Source organism: Dromaius novaehollandiae, chromosome 1 (genome assembly GCF_036370855.1).
Source record: "Dromaius novaehollandiae isolate bDroNov1 chromosome 1, bDroNov1.hap1, whole genome shotgun sequence".
In the NCBI taxonomy this organism is placed as follows: domain Eukaryota; kingdom Metazoa; phylum Chordata; class Aves; order Casuariiformes; family Dromaiidae; genus Dromaius; species Dromaius novaehollandiae.
In genome coordinates, this window is record NC_088098.1 from 67,259,708 (window position 1) to 67,283,285 (window position 23,578).

The 23,578-nt window shown below is 40.1% G+C and overlaps 1 protein-coding gene across 2 annotated transcripts in view; it reads left to right on the forward strand.

The window, feature by feature from the left end:
- The window catches only part of DERA (deoxyribose-phosphate aldolase), a 53,763-nt gene that overhangs the window by 24,131 nt on the left and 6,054 nt on the right, over nt 1–23,578 (forward strand). For both annotated transcript variants that reach the window (XM_026116982.2, XM_064515586.1), the window contains exon 7: nt 21,432–21,544. In XM_026116982.2, coding sequence (XP_025972767.1) covers nt 21,432–21,544 — 113 coding nt within the window. The remainder of the gene's footprint in view (nt 1–21,431; nt 21,545–23,578) is intronic.

Sequence of the window (23,578 nt, forward strand, 5' to 3'; positions counted from 1 at the left end):
ACAAATAATATTTGTTGTCAAACATCTGATCCTTGGTATATTTAATTAGGGACACGTACATTTGGGACACTTGTGCGTATTATCCAGGCAGTTCTGGAAAGCATACAGATGTGGTTTAGGTGGATGGCTCACAAGCCTATTTTAAATACAGGGAGAACCTCCCTGTGAAGATTTGTTCTGACAGCTCTCATTGGTGTTTTGTGATCTCTAACCACATCTGTGAGATGTGATTTGGGAAACCGACTCTGCTGGAAAGGCAGCAAGAGGAAGAGCACCATCCATTGAGTAGGTGCTAAAATGGGCGGGGTCATAACTGGCTCCAACTGGTGCACTCAAAAGCAGTGACATTCAGTACCAGCCATCAACGGATGTGTGAAAAAGTGTTCGATCTTTCCTGGTTTTGAAAACTAAGTTACTTGATGTTTAGGAGTCTGGTTTTTATTCTGAATCCTTTAGCTAAAGAAACACATTCCCATGAGCAAGGTGCGATTTTTAGGAGCTGCCTGTAGTTTGTAGGTATTACTTTGCATAGCTGTAGCCATTGTGGACTCCGAATGTGACGAAGCACCCATTTGAGGTCGGATATATAGCAATATATTCTCTCTGCAGCTTGGGACCTACACTGGTACAAGTTGCCCTAGTATAACCAAGATTTTAGGGTTGCAGTTTAATACCACCTCTAAGATGCAGAACTAGGAATCAGCTGAAAAAGGTTCTGTTCTTTGAACCCCCTTCTATAAATCTGCTTCATCCACAGTGCCTAAAAGAGGAAACTTCAAGTATATTAACAAAGGGAAATGTAATTACGTGCTGAGAACCACTGGGTTGGTCTGAATTCTAAATGTTCCATCTTTTTTGTGTTCTTTTTTTTTTTTTTCCCCCTATTGTAATGTCCTCTAACCTGGAAATACTTTTGCTTTAGAGCGAGGAAAAGCCACCCAAGTCTTAGTTGTCAATATGTAAATAAATACGCAACTTGCTGCTGATTGCATTGTCTCCTTACACAACACTATGCTTATCTGCTTCAAATGGAATGGGAAGCATTTCGTGTTTTTTACATGCTCAGCTACTAAGTCAGTGTCATTAGATACAAAGGATCATTATTATGCCAGCAAACATTGCTTTTAATTAAAAGAGGTGTAAGAAAGTTATTCTGTCTTTTAAACTGATATGCTAATCATTATGATCACATTCTGTAATATGAAGTAGTGAAAAATTCAACTTGTAATGTGCTATAACATTTTCAGATTTTTTACTGATGTAGTTTTATTGCAATACAGCAGATGGCTCTATTGTTAATGATTTTCATTGCATAACATAGTTATTCATTTTATAAGATATTATTCATATGAATATGTATGGTAATTTCCTTATTTCAGCCTTTTGCTTCTTCTTTGTGGGTAGGTGTAAGAAAACAGAATTTATTGGTGCATTACTTACATGTACTGAGGGGCCATATTTGCAGGCTCTGACTTCTGAGGACTTCTGAGAACCCCAAATTAGTTTTCAAACTAATGCAGCTGAAAATCACTCCAGAAAAGAGGTGACTGGTTTGTTGGTTTTCTTTTCTTTTCTTTTTTGTTTGGTTGGTTATGTTTTTCGAATGTTCAGCACCTTAGCAATCTGGTTGACAGCCTTATCTTGCATGCAGTTGTACCAGTGCAACTGAGGAAATGGCATGTGCTCCTTAAACTGATTTTACTTTCCAGAGCACAATATAAGGCTATGATATAGGGATCACAAACTCCCAGCTGAGGTCGCAGCAGAATCCACCTGCCTCCCCTCTAAGTAACTTTCCAAAATTTGTGTACAGTCTTCCTTGTGCTGGCTTAAGGAATTACTTGTATCTGCTGGGAACACCAGCATGCTACACTTAGTCTGACTCAGCTAGCAAGTAGGGATCCACGCCAGCTGCCAATCACTGACTTGAAAGGGTGTGGTAAAAGGTCAAAAAATGTGCACGTCCACATTGGCTGGGACATTCAGAGAATGCAAAGGGCCATGCTGAAGGTGAGGTGGCGTGCCCACACACTTTTAAGTTCAAAACAGATTGCGCAGGCCACTTGTGTGGGCAAGCAGCTGCATTTTGAATCGCAGTGCATGCAGGGCTCAGCAGCAGCCATGGAGTAGGCAACAGTAAGTGAGGCTGAGCCCGGTGAGACCTGCAGATCTCAGCAGTGCACTGGAGGAGGAGGGGACCAGTTGTAGGAACGCTGCTGTGGACCCCTGCCCTTGTACAACATGTCTGCGTGCAAGACATTAATGCTTGCACCTGCAAGAACTGGGGAAAAAGTGTTGCTTCATAGGGAAGTAAGATAATAATTTGCTTCTGTTTGAAGCAGTAGCTCTTGGCTCCTCCTGTGTCTGAAATGGTATCTCCAAAGTGCCATGCCTGCTTTTTCCTCCTTCTCTAGCACAGCACAGAGGCAGGTAGGCATCACAATGGGGACAGGCACCCACTTCTCTTAAATTCTTTTAACCACACCTTTACAGACTTGACTGACCCGCTAAAAATTCCTGCAGTATATTTAAGAACCTGTTTTCCGAGCCCTGCACGGAAAGAGGCTGACAGCCCTGGAGGGGCAGCGAGTCAGCTGGCAGGAGCAATTCTTGCAGTGTTAAGGAGGAAATAATTGCAGGTGGGAGCACGCCTAACTGGCTCTGTCGCTGCCGAAGCAGCACGTCGCCTTCGGAAAGCTGACTGTGAGAAAGTCTGTGCGACAAACAGGGAATTTTTGGTTGTTGTCTGTTTATCTTGTCCACTGCCATTTCTTGAGCTTCCCTCAGTCTTCAAGGGGGGGTTAAGTAGATGAGCTTCTCGGGGGAAACTGCCTGCGTCTTTGACTCTCCCAGGCAGCTTACAGGCACTGAGCAGAGCAAACTAGTGAGTGGTCTTCCACATTTGATGGGTATTTGTGCGAGTCAGGTCCATTTCTGCAGGAGACACTCAAGTCTGTATCTTTTTAACCTCTTGCAAGACACAGTCCGAAGGAGCACAAGTGGCAGCCAGACTGCCCCGCTACGGTGGGAACTGTACTGTTTCTTCATCCTGGTGTCTTTAAAAGATAGATCTTGTACACAGCTTTTTTGTGAGAAGGCCAATTTTGTGTATGTGTGTATGTGTAAATATATATATAGTGTGTGCGTATGTATATGTGTATATATATATATGGTCCCAAACATCAGAACCTGCAAGGAAGCCAGATAAGGAAGGGGAAGATGATAAACTTTTAAGTGGGAGAGAAAAGTTTCAGAAGGGGTATGGATGACTGTTACTTGCATATTTCAGTCATACATAAGGTTTTTACTTTGGAAAATCATATTTCAACTATATTACCTTTTATAAAAACTTTACTGTTATGTATAAATTCATATTAATTATGATATGCAAGCTGGAGGGAGAGATGGAGGAAGTGATTAAGTAAATTACTTTAAAAGCAAAAACTTTCTCTCTGTCATTTAAACTGTGAAAGCTGGTCTCCACAGTAGAATTACTTTTACCTCGCTCTTTGGGAAGCTAAGGAGAACACAGCAGTGAAATGAAAGATACTTGTTTTCATTATAGATATTTAAACAAGTACCTGTGCAAAGATCAGGAAGGAATGATATATATTCTACTGCAACTTTAGTAAACATGCAGGCTTTAAACAATTTAATCACAGGTCATTAAGCAGTGAGTCAAATAAATTTTAAGTTGAGATACAGGCTCCTGTAAAAATTGAGTTTAGAAAGGGGTTGAGTTAATGATAACCCCCCCTACTACCTAGAGTCGCTAGCACAAAAAAGAAAACCCTGTGAAAAGCAGCAACAATGATGCTGATAGGCTAGAAGGATAACATTAAAACACATGAAATGTGCAAGCAGGCTTTTTTTTTTTTAGATGCTTTGATACTGTTCATTCCAAAGTGAACAGATATAATCTAGCCAAATGGGGAAGAAAAGCTTTGCCTCACAGTTCTCAGGGGAGCTCACTATCAGTCTTTGAAGGCTTCATCATGGCTTATGAGAATGGTTCCAGTTAACATACGCTTACCATTTTCACAAAGCCTTTCTGAAACCTGAAATCATGAGTAGGTTGGCCTTGTCCTGGATCCAGAGAGAGGCTGGCTGAAGACTTTGCCTATGAAAGCAGAAGGTGGATTGAGGCTCCTGGTCATTCTATTTATGAACCCTGTCTTTGGTTTATAAAACAAGATGGGCTCTTTTTGCTTTTCTTTATTTGTTTTTTTTTTTTGCAAATGTACCTGTAGCTGTTGTTTTGAGCGCTGTCTTGCAAAGATGTGTTTTGAACAGGGTTAGATGGTGTGGCTGTAAACATGCTAGCAGCTGCCTAAGTGTTAGGAATACATTTTCTACTCTTGGATGTGGACCGCTATGATTGAAAGCAGAAGTTCTACCAAGAAACCGTTTTATGAAAAATTTAAAAGAAGAGAGGAGACCAAACTAGCAAAATTTGACTGAAAAGCTAGGGCATGCTTTGTGTACATGCTACTAATGTAGGAATCAAGACTAGTGAATAAATAATTCTTGTCACTTAGATAGCACTTTACGTATTCAAAGTGTATACAGACATTAGCAGAATAAATCTCACAATACCCCTGTGAAGTACAAGGCAAAGATCGTAATAGACAAGTCAAACTGAGATCAGAAGTTTTGGGTTCCTGACTTATTGCATGTCTATAATTTTAGCTGTAATTTGAAACTAATGAGTCAGTTATTAGAGTCCAAAGCATTTCCAAATGAAAGGCAAAGAAAAGCAGGAAAGAGAATTGGTAACAGCTATAAAACAATGATTCTAATTTGTGTCTTGTTTTACGAAATACAACCAATTGTATTGAGTTTTGAGTGTATCTGTAAAGGGTACCCTCCTACCCTGTAAACAGACAGTCAGAAATTAGGGGCAAGGGATGGTTGGCATGTTCCACGAGCAGAGCAAGTTAAAATTGTCAGTTCCGTTATACAATTAAAAGGCTGTGAAATGGCTTTGACTGCTTTCCAAGACAACAGGTGATGTTAAGCTCTGGTCTGGAAGTGATTTTAGACTTATCAGTACAGGGCTGGGCACCAACCAATAAGTCCTTATTCTTCTGAACGTATGGGAAGAGGACTTGCTCTCTGGCAGATAACTAAGGCCTTCTCAGGCCCAGCCTGGTGGCCATCTCCTCTCTCCTTCCAACATAGAAGGAATCAGCATGAGTCCAAGGAAAAGTATGGATGGCTTGCTGTTCCACCTTGGCTGAGCTGTGGGAAAGGGTAGATGTTAAGATGCAGTGAATTCTTGCCTCTTGCTACCTGTCTGCACAGAGCAAAGCACAGGGAGGGACAGAGTTCTCCCATCAGTGTTAGCAGACGGTAAAGATTAATCTCAGATTTTCCTAGGCTGTGATCATCTGGTAGTACAGTTTAGATCTAGCATGGGCATCAGCACATTTCTGAATTTCTATCATTTCACTGAGAGCACATAATATGATGTTTATGTCAGCTTTCTTCTGCCTGTTGGTAGACAGACAGTACCTCATTTGTCCTAAGATCTGCCCATTCCTTCAAAAATTTTAGATGCATTTGAACTTGCAGAATTTTTGCTACTTCAGCACTTTGCATCAGGCAGATGTAGAGTTGTATGTAGTTTTAGGAATATAGCTGTACTTGCTTTCTTGGACATGTAGAAGTGGTTACAGTGTGGCAGCTGTAAGAGGCTCATCAGGACAGTAATTCTATGGAATTATATTAGTAGTTGATAACTTTCCTCTCTGCTGCAGCAGATGTCTTGCATTCTGCATGTCTGCACTTGTTCTGCACACGCAGAACTCCAATTAAGATTGCTGGAAGTTCAGTGCAAGGAATGAGCACAAAACACAAGCTGAAGATGTGTGCTGTGGAAAAGCGAGATACAGGGCAGGTCAGAATGGCATGTTCTGTCTCAAAATTTTGAATGATGTTATGGAATAAAAATGCTTTTGGATTAGGAATTAGATCAAAAAATATTCTTGGCAAAATGGAAAGTCTTTAAATATAATCGGTCTGTACAGGAACAAGTCACTTCATTTATTCTTGTACAGAGTGAAAAAAAAAAAAAAGAAGAGAACCGAGTAGTATAAAAATGCAGATAGCTGCATGTTCAGTAAGGCAGTACAAGGCTGCTCCTGTAGATGATGTAATTGCCTACAAGCTTAACAGTGATACTGCAGCTGATCACTGGAGATAATGTAGGCATGATAGGTAAGGTTGGAGTCGAAAAGTTCTAACAATCCAATCACACCGTCCTCAGGTTTGAATTACTGATGAAGGTCCATACAAAGAGCAGTAACACAAAAAAATATTGGGCTTGAATAAAGCAGACCTTGAAGGAATGCAAAATGAGACTTAACAATCTGTGTGGAATTCAATAATGTATATACCGGCAATCAGAAGTGAAGGAATGGAAAGTGGTTAAGAAACACTAGGGCAGGGTCTAATGAAAAGTCTTCTCGGTAAAGTCAAAAGAGCAGCAGAAGCCCATATGGGTAAGCAGAGGACTGAAGTAATACAGCAGAGAAACAAAAATGTTGAAAAATATAGAGAATCTGTGAGGGGAAAACAGAGTTAGAGGGTACACAGTAAAATCTCATTTGTTTGCACTTTGTTAAGCTAGAAACCCAGACATGCATGCAATGCTATGTTTTGTTATGCATTTATTTATGTGCTTACTGAACTGTGCACTAGCTAGCCTATGCAGTCATATCTAAGGGGAGACAGTTATTGGGGTAGTTCATATTCGTCATACCAGGATTCTTGGTGACTCATTAAGTTCATTAATTTTGTGGAAAGTCTATTCTATTAATGGTGTTCTACTGTAATTAGAAAATTGCAATGTCAAGCCTCTACTCAAGTCACAGAAGAAATACAGATGTAAAACAGATGTGATCTGACTGTTCTTTACCTGTTTATTTGATTTTGCTGCATCCAAAACATTTCTTTACACCCCCACCCCTCGCCCTGACTTCCAAACAGAAACAGTGCTGTTTCCGAGCAGCTCGCAAGTAACAGAAGAATACCAAGTTAGGCCGGGGAAGAAGAAGATGGGTAGGATTGTCTGAGATAGCAGAGCAGCTCCTGACTTGCTATCACCTTTCACACCTCAGTTACCTTCTCTGTTTTCCATGTGTAAAATTGACATTGCACATTTTATAGGACCTTTATGAGGTCTGGTAAATCAAGGCGTAAGAGGAAATATATTCCACCGATTAGAAGGCATTTTCCTTGTTTGTGCACAAAGATGGGATACACTCAGTCACAATTAAAATCAGCAAATTGAGCAAGAGAAAGCCTGGAAATTTGCTGGTGGGAGCTGCTGAGTCTGACTTGCCAGCGCAGCCAGTCCCGGGGAGCAGTAGTGAAGGCAGGACGGGCCGTAGCTTGCAGTGAGATATGCAACAGGATAAGTAAAGATCATAGATGTTACACGTTCCTCTACGCTGGTATTCAAAGTACTTTAGGTTCCTTAGGGTTGTGGCTTATCGTAAGGGCTTAAACCCTGAACTGCACAGATTTCTGCTGCTTGATTTGTGAGAAAGTGGCCATTCTTTACACTTCAACCTTTGAAAGTGGTTGTAAATTAGTAGGTTACAGTGATTAGCCTTGTACTGACAGCATGGCATACCGTTGGGAGGGGTCAGCCTTCTATTAACAAACTCTTCTAAATGCCTGAATAGCATTTTTCTTTTGCTGATTTTCAAGATCTTTGCAAAGCATGTTAATTAAGGAATACCTAAATGGTATACTTTCAATTTATGACAGCTGATGCAGAGAGCTGAGAAAGCACCCCTGTTGTGTTAATTTTCCTCATGAATGAAACCTTGTTTCTATGTTAAATAATTTGTTGGAATTTGAGTTAAAACTTTTGAAGTTTCATATTGCCTCAGACTCAGAAATCATTGCACAGTGAATAGTTCTAGTCAAACATGCCATCAAAATAACACGGCTTCATAGCAAGAAACTTAGCATCTGTGAAGCTCCTGTATTGAAGGTAATGGTTTGAGAGAATGTAATTTTAAAACATGGAAATATTATGTAAAATCAATAGATGTACAGGGTACTACTTATTTCTCTGATATTTCAGGTTGTTTTTTTATTTTGTTAGCAGCAGGTGTTAAATTCTACTAAACAAGTGAAAAATAGAAATAAATATTTAATTTACTGTATCTATCAATTATACAAAATTGGCTCATGAAATATTAAAGTATCTTTTAAGAGATTGCAAGTAGGAGCAGTAGCTGGAAATACAGTCCCTTAACAGAAACTTGATATAGATGTGGAAATAAACTAAGCGTGATTTTAGGGTTGTAGCTCCTGGGATTTTTTTTTGTTGCTTTTTAAGGTGGCAAGGCCCAGTGATCATGCTTAGCTGATCTGAAATTATTTTGAAGATATTTGCCCAAGATAGCAGAACGTAGAATTAGACTTCTAAAGAGAAAGATGTTGAATGGAAAAATACATTACGAATGTGTGATCTTGAACATCAGCGGGCAGTTTTGAAACACTATGGACACATTCAAATAAACCTATTTGTTTACTCATAAGGAAAGAAGAAGTGCCGTGAAAAACAAAGAAACATAACAAGAGATGGACACACACATAAAGGAATTCCAAGCTGAGACATAAAGGTGGGGCAAAAATTACAGTCAGATGAAACAAGAAGTTAGTCAGAAGGAGATTTTGAATAGTCTGCTTATTCAAGAAGCTTGATCTTAAAACATACCAAGATCAGTATAGTGACACCCACTAACTTTTAACAGACCACATTCTAATCGTGCTGACACTGTATCTCGAAGCGTTACTTCGTCAAGTGCAGAAATATGGGCTGAATGCTCAAGCTGGCTGCTAGGTTGCATGATATGGCAAACACATTCCCAGGATCCTCTTTATGCATGTGTGTGGTCTCACTGAGCTAAACAGGACTATTCAGATGCAAACATTTGAGCTTGTGTTTATGATTTTCCCTTCCTCAAAAATGTGAGTTTTTAACTGGAATTTAAAAGGTCGTCTTAGTAGAGTTAGTCATTTCTCAGAGGAAAATACTTCTGTCAGGATATGGCCGTAGAAGATAGAAATATTCTTCAGGAATGTGTTTATTTCAGTAATGCTCCAAAGGAGGCCTCCATGGCTTTTTCCAGCTTGCCTCTCTGGTTGTTTGGAGTACATTTGGTGGGTTGCAAAGGGACCTGAATTACTTAGAGCCTATCTCCCAGGCTTTCTCAGTTCCTGTAGTTCCATATTGCCAATGTGCAAGCCAGGCTGGGAAGATGTTGAAAGGAAAGCAAAGTGTCCTCTTTGAAGCTACATTTTGGAATTTCAGTCCCTGGGAAACATTACTGGTTTTTATATAAATATAAATAAATATATAAATATATATATATATATGTAGTGTCAGCTGCTTTCTTCTGCTTCTGCCTTCTTCTGCTATAAGATATATATATATATGTATATTTTATTCCATTTCTGACATGATTGTTTTTAATTTCAGCATCAGTCAAATTCTAATTTCTGACTATGCCTACGTTATAGCTACCAGCCCACAATATCTTTCCCTGAGTTGCCTGTAATAGTCTTACTTTTGGGGAGATTTTTTCAAAGACAAAGATGACAGCAAAGTCCGCGGTCTTCCTGGCAAGTCAACAGGGATCTGACATCTGATGGTCATCTCCCCTTTTGATGTTTCTTCCCCCTCTAGCATTTGTGCTATAAAGTGTCTTTCCCTGCAGCGTACAGCTGCAACAGATTTCTCAAGTTGAGTTCTCAGTAAAACTAAGATGCAGAAAAACATCCTCCTTGATGATGCCAGGACTTTTTTGTAAGAAAAAGTCTTCATTCTGTCATCTTTACAATTACACCACCAATCCCATGTCTAACTTATCAGCCTATCCCAAACATCACAGAGGTAAAGTTTTGTAGTTTATCAGGAAGATTTGTTAATTGGTCTCTAATGGACCAAAAGGGAAACAAATGACAGCGTTCTGTATTCTGTGCAGCACATTAGGTTTAAATTATGCAACACAAAATGGTGAATCTTGTATCTTCAAAAGCCTCCTTCCCACTGGTCCTGGAAAATGGTTGTGTAGAGGGCTCAAAGGAAACACAAAGCTTTACACAAAAAAATGGAGCTTTGAAACTGAATCCAGGCCCTTGGATGAGAAAGCAGCCTGGTGGGGCATCATGCCAGGGAGGGCCACGTTTCTCCTGACCTTTAGTCCCCAGTAAGAGGAGGAGAAGTATTTTCACGTGGAGCTCTGATAACAAGATGCCATATATGTGCAGCTGATAGCTAGCTGCTTATGGTCGTATTACAATCAAGTACCATGTTTGCAGCTTCTGTGGATGTAACTGATTTCGCTTCAGAGTAATATGCTTAGTTATCAGTTGCAGTTTTGTTGTAGCTTCAGGGCAGACTCTTCCTGAACAGACTCTGTGTTATTGTAGCTATGCCATTTCCAGCGCCTGTATTAGAATTACAGCTCATGTAGGTTTAAACTATCCATCTCCAGAGTGAACTGCAAAATGCTCTTTTGTTTCTTAAAAGTAAAACCAAAAAGCCCTAGTAAAATAAATAGAGCTGCTCAGTGCTGTTGAACTTCTTTTTGATGAGTTCATTTGCAGAAACTTGTTTATATTAGGAAATAAAAGTGGATGCATGAGAGAAACTTAGGAAGAAAGGAATACATTTTTCTCCTGTAATGTCTAAGAAATTAAATAAAAATATGTAACTGAGGAGTAAAGAGAAGCTTTGTAGGGTTGAAGGGGTTCCTGTGCCTTTTGCACCATTTAGGAACACTAATGCTGTAGTGGAACTTGCAGAGCACTTTGCAGTCTCCATATGGAAATGCTATAGATGAGAACAAAGAGTTATTAATTAGTATCATCGCTCCATGTCACTAATTAGAAATAATTCAGAGGAGAGTTCCGCAGTTGAGGTTATTGTCTAATATCTGGTACCTGGAAGACCGAAGCAAGAAAGGAGCTGAGCTTATTTGAGGGGAATATTTAAATGGTGGCAGACAAAGGGAAGTTAAGAATAGAAATGGTTCAGGTTGGAAGGAAGTAACTGAAATGGCATTGGAGGCATCAGTGATGCATTTTGTATTATTCATGGCCATGCCTCTGATATGGCATGTAGGTTTTCTACGTTTTCATTTGCTAAATTAGGTGGGACAACACATAAAGAGTAAAGTAGTCAGTGAAACGTAGAAAGGATTTAGATCATCATGATGATACAAAGCTTGCAAATGCCTTTCCACAAAATGTGGGTTGCTACAGCACTGATTTTATGTTAATTTACTAGTGAATAATTTAAAAAGACCTGTTTACTTTTTAATAAAAAGGAAAGATATAAATTGGCTGAGTGTTCCTAATGTTACTTACAGCTGCCATTGAGCAGATGTTAGGCATTCTTAGTGGTATGCTAGACCAAAGTAAGTTTTATGAATAAACAAACAATCTCTTTTTACTACCAACTCTTTCAGACCTTTTCTTTCCCAAATTCACAATAAATGGCTTTTAAAAATCTCCTCATAAATAATTACCTTTCTTGTGCCACTTTTTTGTGGGCACTTGGATTTTAATTGTGATGATGAACTGTTTTAATAAAGTTGTTAAATAATTTTATCTTTTTAGGGCTGAATCCAGTTTCCATTTTAAGTCAGTGGGAATTTTCTCTTTGACTGCATTGGTTCCTGGGAGTTTAATCATTTTAATTCTTGCTAATTCACCTGATACTGCACTGCACACTGCTTTATAAAGTCACACTGGGAGAAGCAAACAGCTTGGAACATCTGCTTGTACTTCTGCACTCTGCACGCGCACACACACACTCAACTTAGCTTTTTGGCTAAAAACTGTCTCCTGTTACTAGTAACCATTTTGTTTAATTCTGTCATTTTGATTGCAGCAAGTTTTAAAAGGTAGGTATTTAAATGGCGACAATCTAATTTTTGCTTTGGGCTAATGCCTGGGGGCCTTAAAGCACTTTACAGAAGATGGCTAGCAAAGTGGGTAGTATGCTTATTTATAGACAAAGTATATGCAACACTGATGCACCCCGCTTCAGACCAGTGTTTTCTATATGTATGTGGTTTGATGTAGAGAAATGCTGAGTGCATATAGTTCTTTGTGACTTCAGTTATGATACAGCATCTCTGAAAAGCAGTTGGCTTATTGAAATGCACAAATTTCTCTTTGTTGGGGTGGGGGGAGGAGGCTAGTCACAGGGTTTTAAAGTTCCTGAGTTTTGGCCTCATGGCATGGTCAAAATTTACTTAATTAAGGTTAACTATTATTTGAAAAAAGTACAGATCATGTTTAAACTTTTATAAAGAGTTCTTTCAGATTATGTGTGAGGAAAGCACAAAATGCCGTAGTATGTCTCATGATCCCACTCCTGACACTAAATATCATGGATCGCTACAGAAAATGATAATACCAGTTTAGATATTGCAGGAAGTCATGGCTGAAGGTGTGGAGCCTGCGATGCTTTAGGGATTAGGTCTGTCTGTGCACACTGAGTACCCGTTTCTTTGGGATGCAGCTTGGGCCGCTTTATCGTGTGTAAGCTGAACAGAGTGGGCTTAGGACCAAGCCTAAGTGGAGAGACAGTATTGCAACTTTTTGCATTTCTGTCAGAAGCCTGGGTCCACAGAAAGACAGACAGACCAAGGGATGGTGCTTCCTGGTGTGACGCCAAGGTCATCACCGCAGCTGCAGGTTTGCCAAGTGACAGCTCAGTAAAGGCAGCGTAATGTTTTGCCTTGCCACTTCTATTTCTGAAGATACAAATGTGGATGAAGGAAGCTGCTGTTATCAAAGTGAGGCTCTTAAATATTTCTATGCAAAGCTGCAAACTTTAGATAGATTTTTTTTTCTGTAAGAAAGACATTAAATATACTGTCTCAATGAATAGTGACATTTAATAACTCTCCACTAAATACCTGTGAGGATTTATACACCTAACACAGAGTTTGATACTCAAATACTTTCATTCACAGAATTTCAGTAAAAAGAATGAAATGCCAAAATATAGAGTGGTAATATATATTTAGTGTAGGTTTTTCAGTTGTAAAATCTACATATAAAATGTGGATTTAGAGATTAAAATATTGTCTTCATTTTGCCAGTGGACTAACCAGAAGTGCATTTCTGTATCGGTTTCAATTATTTTTCACCAAAACTCGGGCAGCTGTTTAATCAGATCGTTGATACACCTGCTTTGAGATGCTCACCATGATCGCAGTCTGTCACTAGATCAGGACGTAGGCTGTTGGCAAATGCATATGGAGAAACAATGCCCCAGCATATTAAGTACGTTTATATGAGTTGCTCTCGTTTTCTGATGGTGCTTAAGGGTCCTTTTGATTTTCTTCATTTTTTTAAAATAGTTTTCAATAGATTGTCATGCCAGAAAAGTCTGACTGAATTTATCGGCAACAGATCTCAGTAAAGCATCCCTTTGGAATAAAGTTTTTAGTTTTGCCATGTAAGCAATGTTAAAAGTATAGCTGGGGGGGGAAGGTTTCTTAAAAAAAAAATTATGATAATAATAAAAAAAAGCCTGTCTTTCCCTGATGCCCAGCAGAGACTTGCTTCCTACAGAGTGTGGTTGCAGAGGCAGTTTTTGGGGTTTTTTTTTGTTATTTGCTTTGGGAAGGCAGGGGGAGGTTGGTAATCTGGCCAACCGATGAGCTAGAAACCTCCTAAAACAACCCTACGGGTAGTGGTGGGAGCATCTGTTACTAGCTGAGAGTTCTTGGATGCTCTCCCGCACATTGCAGCCCCCACGCATGGGTTTCGGTAGTTTTACCAGGTGCTGCGGTATCAAGGTGGGGAAGGAGGAAGGAAGGGCTCCTGGAAGGAGAAGCTGCCAGGGAGGAAGGTGCCTTTTAAAAATAAACATAACTGGGAAGGAAAGAATAACTTGTGAAATGCATTTTAACAACTGTGCCTCGCAATATGCTACCGTATGTGTTACGGAGGCCTTGCAGGGTGTTACCCTTTTGGTAGCTGTAGCACCAGGAGAGCGCACAGCGCGTGCATCCAGGAGGTCCGTAGCAGCATCTCTTTGTTTCTAAGTTGACTGTATTGAAGGCTTTTAAGTATCACAAAAATTAAACTAAATACATAACATTTTCCTAGTAATCACATGATTGCTAGAACTGGAGTGTTCAGTGTTCTGTGCGAGCCCACAGGGAACCTGTTCTGCCTCATTTATGAAAGCAAGGAGGCAACAAAGACAATTACAAGCTGGAGTCTGGTGAGATCTGGCACTTTACCTTTTTTCAAGCAAAGCCAAAGGCAAGATGTTGGCCACAATGTGCTCACGGGAAACTCCTTTGATACTGGAAATCTCCCCAGTGCTGAAAAACTGCCTCCGTGCCAGCTGCCTTTTGCATGTAGGGAGCAGCGGGCAAGCGTGGCTGATGCTGGCCGTTTGTCTTGTGCACGACGAGGAGGCTGGATGCTGGACAGGTTCTGGCTGTGGCCTTAAGACCTGACTTTTAACTCTCAAAAATCAATCATGCCTTCCTCTGCATGAGAGTCAGAACAGAATCTTAAACTGCTTTTATCGTGAAAGGTTGAAAACCACTCAAAGTGACATTGAAGTGTCATGATTTTGGCTGTATTATGTATCTTTTTAAAAAATGTTTAAAATTCATAGCACCTTCTAATCTTGATAAAGTAGACTAATTTTCTAGTTGCTTCGTTCAGTGTGGAGTATCTCCAAGAGCATTTTAAGGAGCTGTTTCTTCAATTTGAATAATTTCGTCAGGAGTTAATAGACAATGCATAAGCATACCTGAGTTTTAGTGTTAATGTATTTGTTTCAAAGTTGCCATCAGCATTAAAAAGGACAAAGCTAAATCTGTTTGCTAAAACATGATATGCAATATGCCATGCAGTGCTGTGATTCTAAGCTAATTGTACGTGTTTATTATTTTCTTCCAAATCGTAGTGCTATTACGGGTAGATATATCAGGGCTTTAGCCTCAGTTTGTAATATATCATGTGCTGGACAGCATTTTGAGAGACTTAAGATGTATTGATCCAAAATCAGGAATGCCAACAGGGAGAAGCCTGATGTGGATCAGAGCTGTTTTGATTATGTCACAGTTTATGATAGTTTATCATTGTTTAGATTAGTTTAAATGTGAACACACAAATGGTGCATCATTTGTACAAGAAGCTTAATGCGTAAGATTTTCAAATCAAATTTATTTTCTCCCACATTTTGTTTCTTCACCCAGCCCAGCAACAACACCTGGCTTGGTGCTGAGAACCTTAATGCCTGCCTCTAATCTGGAAGGACAGGACGACCTTTATGTTGCTCCAGTATCTTTTTGGCAGCAACTTGTGCCGTCACTGGTCAAGTGATGGGAATGAAAGCCATATTTCCTTTCTCTCCCCTGGACACAACTTGTCCAGCATGGGCTCAGTGCTCAGCCTCCACTGCTGCCTTGCCCAGGAGCTACTACATACTGCCCGTGCTCAAAAACAGAGGGGAGCCATGCAGAATAATCTATAAAGGAAAAAGCATTTTGACTGGATAAGGTGAGGGGAAATGTGTGCTTTTTTTTCCCCAGTGATTGTAGTAAGGTTAGGAGTAGGTGTTGGGATGTATGGATTTATTTCTTCCTCTCTGCCTTTGGCTTGTCGTGTGTCATTAGGCAAACTGCTTAACTGGTTTCAGTAATACCATCTGCAAAATGAAATAAGGTTAATATAGGTCATGCACTGTAAAGCCCCTGGGTGTAATTTGTGGTACACAGTTTGAAATAGGAAAAATTATAATCTCAGTAAAAAAACATGGAATTGAACAAGGGCATAACAACTCAGGATTTCCTTAAGCTTCGTTGTGGTCCTGCTGGTAGCTCTTGGGAGGGTGTCCTGCTGCTCCCTCTTTGGAGAGGGCAAGGCCTGGCTGTTCCAGCACCGTGTAATTGTCTAAACGGCTCCTGCACCTGTGCGTGTCCCAGCGCTGCTTGGGCCTGAGAATTTGAGCGGGGCCTGGAAGCGTGTTTCCTCCTGTGCTTGAGTGTGATTTGAAGCCTAAAGCCAAGAGCTACCACTGACTGGGATTCCAGCTGGGGCCTCTGAGACTGGACCACATGTCAATTATTTAATCATCTCTTTCACCATACAAAATATGCATTGGATTGGAAGAAATGCTCTGAAAGTAAAAAGAGCTGATAGTGTATAGCACAGCGACAGAAGGTGGTATAGGTCTTTCTTTTGAACTTTCTAAAGGAGTCTTTTAAATGAACACCCAAGAAACTAATACTAATTAAGCAATAGTATCCTATGGAGACCTGTGGTAGACACTATAATAGTGCATTTGCAAGCTATGCATAATTCAGCAATGATGAATTCTCTCAGACATCATCTGCAGGGAATTTTGCGTAAGTATGGACTTAATAATTTGTCCCTTCATGTGTGTGCATAAGTACTCCTAAGGGCATCATTTGGCCTGCAGAATGCCTATTACTGGAGATGGTGTACAAGAAAGGAAGCATCCCTTCTGAGTCCTGAAACCCAGAAAAAGACAGTAGGATGGGTCATTAGAAAGGTCTTATTTGTAAGCATGCATTAAACTGGGAGCCCCATGATGTGGGTTTTTTTTTTTTTTTTTAATTCTTGCAGTCACTTTTCGGAAAAGAAATACGGAATATCCAGTTCGCAAAAGACCAAGTTATAAGCCAGGATTTTCAAGAATGGTAGCTTAGACACGGGCACGTGAAAACGTGCAGGTAGCTAAACAAGTGGTCTGGGAGTGTAGCCATGTGTGATGGAGTTAAAGCTACTTGGAGAGTTACTGCTTAACTGACTCGTCACAGCTGTGTATTCTCTTGTCCTTCTCAGTGGCAAAGTTAGGCTAGCAGGAAATATATTTTGCCTTGCAACTGAAATAGGATAAGGGCATGTAAGTGGACAATTAGGACTCAAGTGACAGGAATTAGTCTTTTATATCTTTTATGTCTTGCTCTGCCTTTCATTTTTAGATGGCTGATAACCTAGTAGCTCCTAGTCAGGCTGATCGTGTGTGAATCTTAAGACCCTACTTTTAGGTACTCTTAAAATAAAAAGGTGACTTGCTCTTGGAACTGTATGCACAGTTGATAATATATATCTTTTGTCATTGCTACAATGTCAGCAGAAAGAGTAGGGGATTAGGAAGATCCCCTCAGCAGCATGTCTTTTTCCCGCTGGTCCTAGAAGGTCTTGTAAAGGCATATATTCACGCTGTATGGCCAAATACTTTTATCTGACTTGCAGCAACCAAGATACATCCGTGTTCGTTGTGAGTACTTACAAAGTAGTATGGCATAATTGTCCCTCTGCAAGTGTCTCTCTCTGAACTATTGTTTAAAATTGCCAAACGCATCTTTGTTCTTTATTAAGAGTAAAGCAACAGCACAGAGTCTGCAGTTATCAGGAGATAATCATTCCCCAAGGGCATTTGAGGCACTTCACAACCAAAAGGTTGTGATTACTCTACGATTGCTATGCTGCTTATTATTCCTTATTGCTTAATTATGGAACCATAATATGTTTCCCGAATGCTGTCATCTAACCAAGGTTCTTCAGTTCTCATGCTCTGACTGGTCCCGTTTTATGCAGACTGGGAACATTTGTGGTGTTTTGAAATGATGTGGGGGATAGCAGTGGGATGGGCCAGTCGTGGCAGCTCCGTTCTGGCCCTTGGGAGACCAGGACATTTATTTTCCTGCTTTGCCAAACGCTTGCGAAGGGGCCTTGGGGGAGTCACTGGCTTCTGTATACCTCACTTCTACACATCTGCTCAGGTGCCACAGTAACTAATCCTGTGAAAATACCTAAAACAGACATAATATAGTGGAGTTCATCTTAACCTCTAGGTACTGACTCAGAGAACAAGCTGGCAAGACATTGCTTTTATTTTTAGCATGTGCAAATTCAGATGGCTTAGTTTAAACAGCCTTTGCTGGAGTGCAGTGTCAGAGGGGTGAGAAAGCAAGAGAAGAGGGGAATTAATGTCTTAAAATACTCTACCTAATTTCACAAGACATATGACTACAGCCCAAGTGGCCTGGCTGTCAACAGGGCTGGGAACTCGGTTGCTTTTGATGGCTCGTGGTACCGTTCCAGTATCTTAAGGCTTATTCATTTTCCATCTCTGATTAAATTAGGCTGATGCATTTGTGCTTCATGGGCTTCGGTGCTGTAATGTATCACATGCAGGTGGTTTAGTACATTTGCAACAAGCCCACTGAAACAGGTGGCTAGTGCTGCTGTGTCTCAAAAAGGCTTTGATGTCTGCATTCGTTACTGATTCGGTGAGTCATACTAAATTCCCTGGAAAAACAATGTATTATTGTGGTTTCACATTGGGAGAGTCTGGCATTTTTCTTTGGCCTTTTCCAGGCTTACTGGTCCTAGAAATCTACCTTGACGTACTCTTTTTTTTTTTTTAAATGTACGACTTAATATTTCATTGAATCATGTAACCTATGCTAAGGAAGGAAAAAGCCATGCAGGATATATTTTAACATTAGCCTTTTTTTATATATTTATACATTTATGAGAAGATGATGGGAGAATGGATGATAAATTTCAGGTTCTAAACCATCACCTAATTTTCCAGATAAAACTCTTGCTGAATTTCTTTCCTTAGGTTTTAGTTTAAACAAACATGAATAAGAAATAGAATTGATGAAACTCCATTGTTATTACGAGATGGGCATAAATTCTTCTTAATGACGTGCTTTTTAAAGCAGCAGTTGATTTTTTTAAATCCCTCTTTTCATTAGTGAGATACAAACATTTATAATACTTTGCATCGTAGTGCTCTCTGCTTGCGTATGTCCTCCGTGCTCTGCAAGGCTCTGTGTGGGATCCTGCTAGCTGGCTCATAGTGCAGCATAAATAGAATTTGTTCAGGAAGTAAAAATGCATTGTTTCCATTGTTAGGGGATGCTACTAAATTGGCTGTATGTTTGTCTAATAATCACATCTAAAGCTGATTATTCTGGTAATAGCCTTAAGATATTATTTAAAAATAAATATATAAATGCAGTACTTTTGTACTAATACTAGTTTTTAATCTCTTCTTGTTTCTATGAAGTCTGAATGAGATTTTCAAAATTGAATAATAATTTGATCCGTTAATCTTTTGAAGCTAGTAATTTTATTTTCCCCTCTTTGCAGTCTCTGAGGCTCGCAAATGAATAGAGCTTCATTACTGGAGTCTGCATTTAATAACCATTATCCATTATCTTGTAATTAAGACTCCCTGTAACGAATCATGAGGACAATGCAAAAATACATAGTACATTTCTTTAATGAACTGGAAAATGTTCATCTTGTTCTATTTAGTAATGAGTTGCTGAATAGTCGTTAAATCCACTGGAGAATAGAGCTAGATGGATTTTGAAGACTATCTTGAGTTTGTGGCTAATCTGTTAGAATTAAAATTTCATCTTCTATTTTTATCAACAGCTGATTAGAAGTCATTCTGTTTGACCAAATTGATTAGAAGACCATATACAAGGGCAGCTGTTGTTTAATGAAAGTTTTTAATGAAACTGTACCATAGAGACTTGTAATTATAAGACTTATAAAAGCTTTAACTTACCTTATGCTGGAAAAAAATGAGAAGTATTGCACTGAAGGACTTTAAGCACTGCATTTCAAAAGGGAAATTAAAAATACAATTTGGCAATGTTAAAGTTTCACTGCCGCTATTATTTGTTTTAACGTGACTTTCAGATGTCCACTGCACGTCTCTGAAAGGGAGTAGCTCCAAAGTAGTAACTCAACTGTCTCTCATATGTTCACAGTTCTTTGCAAAACTTGGTAACTATTAATTGCCTCTTTTTCATATTGCACCTTCTCTGGGGTTAGATCTTCATTCCTGAGCAGTCATTTCTGTTTCAAAAGGGAATTGTCATAGGATGGTGCAATTTAAACACCAATGGGCTGAGTTAGTAACTAGCCTGGAAGCCTGCGGAGAAAACCTGGTTGTTACAAGGCACAATGTTAGTGATACAGTTGGATTATACTTAAATTACAGGGCCCAGAAACATGCCTGGCTCTGTCCCAACTTCCCATTAGGCTGAGACCTAGCTGTGTGCCAGCCTTCATCAGAGAGACAGGGCTGCAGAGTGTGCCGCAGCACACAGTCTAAATGTAGTCGGGCAACTCTTTGCCTTAGAGCCAGGAGTGAAACTTCTCTTTCTTACTCTAGAGGATGTTGTAGAGGCGTCATCATTCGAAGAAGAGCAAAAACGGACTCTACATCAGATTTGAAGTGGAAGCAGATGCAGTTCCAATTGACTTAAGTGGCTGATGCACTATTGGACTGTATTTGAATTATCCCTCTTCTCCTCCCCATTAATTTTGATAATTAATGATCCCACAGTACACCTTTTCCAAGAAGTAGGTTCCCCGGGGATGAAGTACGCCCTAATGCAATTAAAGAAGTTTTGTCATTGTATTGTGTCAATGCAGGATCAGACACTGCAAACTGTTTTTGGGTGGGGAGTTTCTTAGCTTTTTAGAAACAGAATATTGTGTTGCAGGATTCATTTTAAGCCAACCCGGAACAGCAAGTATATAAGACCACTACACATGAGTTCAGGACATACAGTAGGACAGGACAGTAGTGTACACAAATGAGAAAGCAGAAAAAAAAAGTAAGCCAACACTAACTGCTTCTTTAAATAGCACAGATGCTTTTGACCTTGTTTTTGCATTGTAGCAGTCCATGGCTTTAAATACAGTAAATCGCAATATTACAATTGCAGAATACATAAGAAAGGAGTTTTTCTGTTTACAGGTGATTTCGTAAATACACATGGGATTTCTTTCTTTTCACTTTAAAGAGCTGTGGGAGATAGGTTACGTGACTGTCCAATATGAGACTAAATGGATGCAAAGTTAAATTAAAAACCAGATGAAAATTGTTTCTACTCAGAAAGGTCTTTGTGGAAATATTAAAATGCTGATTTATATGCAAACATTTTTCAGAGGAAATCATCTGCCTTATTGTGATTAATTCCTATTACATGTGTATGTTTGCATATATATATGTAGATATACACACACACATATATATATGAATGTCCATACATGTACATAGAGTATATGTGAGTGTCTTGAAGAGATTATTGGTGTGATAGCTGGAGCAAAGAGTTAAGCGCTGAGGTGCTCATTTGGCCCCCAGGATGTCTTATTTGCTCTGAAATGTAACAGGTACCTTAGTCTCCTGTTTTAGCTTCAGCCACAGTAGGGTTAATACCAGCACCGCAGAGGCAGGTAAAGGAAAACTTCAGAGCTGTTATAAGGTGTGAGGACATGCTTGGAGGGCATGAGCTATATACGCGCAGAATTGTTGTTGTTCTGAAACTACCATAAAGCTTTTTGCTTCCTTTAAGGTTCTGATTTTATAAAGACATCTACAGGAAAAGAAGTGGAAAATGCTACCCTTCCAGTCGGAGTAGTCATGATGCGAGCCATTAGGGATTTCTACTGGCAAACTGGCAACAAGGTAATTCTTGCTACCTTTCTAAAGATTGACCAAACAGGTTTATTCAGAAGGAAACAAGATTAACAGTTTCAAAATACAGAGCATATAAATCCACCTGTGTTAGCTTCTGTGATAATATGAGCAATAGGTAATGGGGCTTCGCTCTCACATTCCTCTTTTCATTTGCTAACAATTATATAGTTTTCAAAAAAAAAACACCAAGGAGCCTTTCTGCCCTTCCTCCCATGACTAGCGGTGACTTCATTCCCTGAAAGCACATGCAATCTTAATTCATCCCCTGCTGCATTTGTTTTTGAAATTTGTTTCACCATTTGGGGTGTTTAAATGGTCACCTCAATTAATGGTAACTTCTGATCTGAAGTTGACAGTGATTGGCACAGCTCCATAAACTTCTGTGGAGCTGTACAGATTTAGAGCCATTGTCCAGTGCACACAGCTGTGTTTTCTGACTTTACCAGGGAATAAATTCAGCTTTTTCCCTCCCTGGCCAGAGAGGCAGGACGGTTGGGAGCGAAGCAGAACCATTGGGATTCAGCTGCCTGGGAGCAGGAACGGGACAGGGGGAGCATTACGTCCTGGGACACCCCGTGTGTCCGTCAGGTCGTGGTCACGCGATGTCAGTGGAGGTGGGCAGTAGTGAGGAGCTTAGGGCAGACCCTGTGATGGGCTGTCTGTGCATCCATCTGTGCACCGGGGCAGGAAGAAAGGAGGAAGTTATCTGAGGAAGCCTTAAGCCCCCTTTGCACCTCTTGTATCCTTGGACCACTGGGAACCCGCCATTTAGACCCGGTGCAGGTGTTTGGCAGTGATCTCTCTCCATGCCTGTGCCCGAGGGGGAGGAGACCATGTCATTAAGTTAGATGCTTTCCTGGTTTCTGGGGACCTCTCCAGCTGGCCCTTCTGCAGGCGGCTGTTGGCAGTATGATGTTAGGGCGTGGTTTGAGAGGTGGGATGGAGTCTGAGCTGGCTTTGGCGGGTGCTGAAGCTCGTGGGACACGTGACAGCAGGTGAGATGCGCCTCCCTCTGCTTTCTGCAGTAGTCTAGGTGAGGCCAGTGTGGACTCCTGGGCCGTTTCCCACTCCTCCCGTCCCCAGCCTGCACCTGCCTGTGCTGCACAACAGCTCCAGAAGCTCCCGTAGACTTGCTTGTGCAAGAACAGCATCACTGCCAGCCTCAGGAAGGTCCCTCCGTCCAGGTGCCTCCCCTCAGCACATGTGCAGGCTATAGAAACTATGTGCCAAAGGTGAGGCTTTGCTACATTAACACAAGCTTTGTAGGTGTAATTGGTAATAAATGTTGAATTTACCTTTGCTTTAAAAGAATGCATTCATGGTATAAAATGTGTTATTAAGAATGAGTGTTTGTGTGCAAGTGTGTGAGTGAATTAAATGTAAACTGACTTTATATGCTTTTATTAACTGAAGACAGTATTATCAGTGACAAGAGATTTCTAAACGGTTTCTTTAACAAACTAATTTTGCTGCTGTAGAGATGCTTTCTAGCAAGGCGTTGGCTGGGAAAAACAGGTTAATGCAGAAATTAAACTAGTTCGAGGAAAGGAACAAGTTGCAGAGTAACATTTATTGAATGATAAGCTGTGGTGGTGATATGAAAAGTGTGCAATATAATGGGAAATAATCTTTTCCTGTCATTATTGAAGGGCATACATAAATTGGTTTTTCTGTTGGGAAAACCCCCAATCCAGAAAAACTTATTACTTTTAATAATATAAGGTGAAGAGAAAATTCTTGAGGAGATGAACTTATTAAGCAAAATAATGAAATGCTGTGAAACAGCAGGAAAGTGGTAGCTGGACTTTATACTGCTCTTGAATTAAATGCTGCCCCCTCCCCCCCACACCTTTTTGCGTTTTTATGGTAGTCAGATGTGCCATTTGGAAAGCTGGTAAATGGAAGAGAGGAGAGGCTTGTCTTTGTCAGCTTTTTTGCAAAGAAAAGAGCTTTCCGAATTTGCTTAAAGGGGAAGAAATTCTGCATGGTGTTTTTTATTATTTTATTAACTGAGTTTTACTT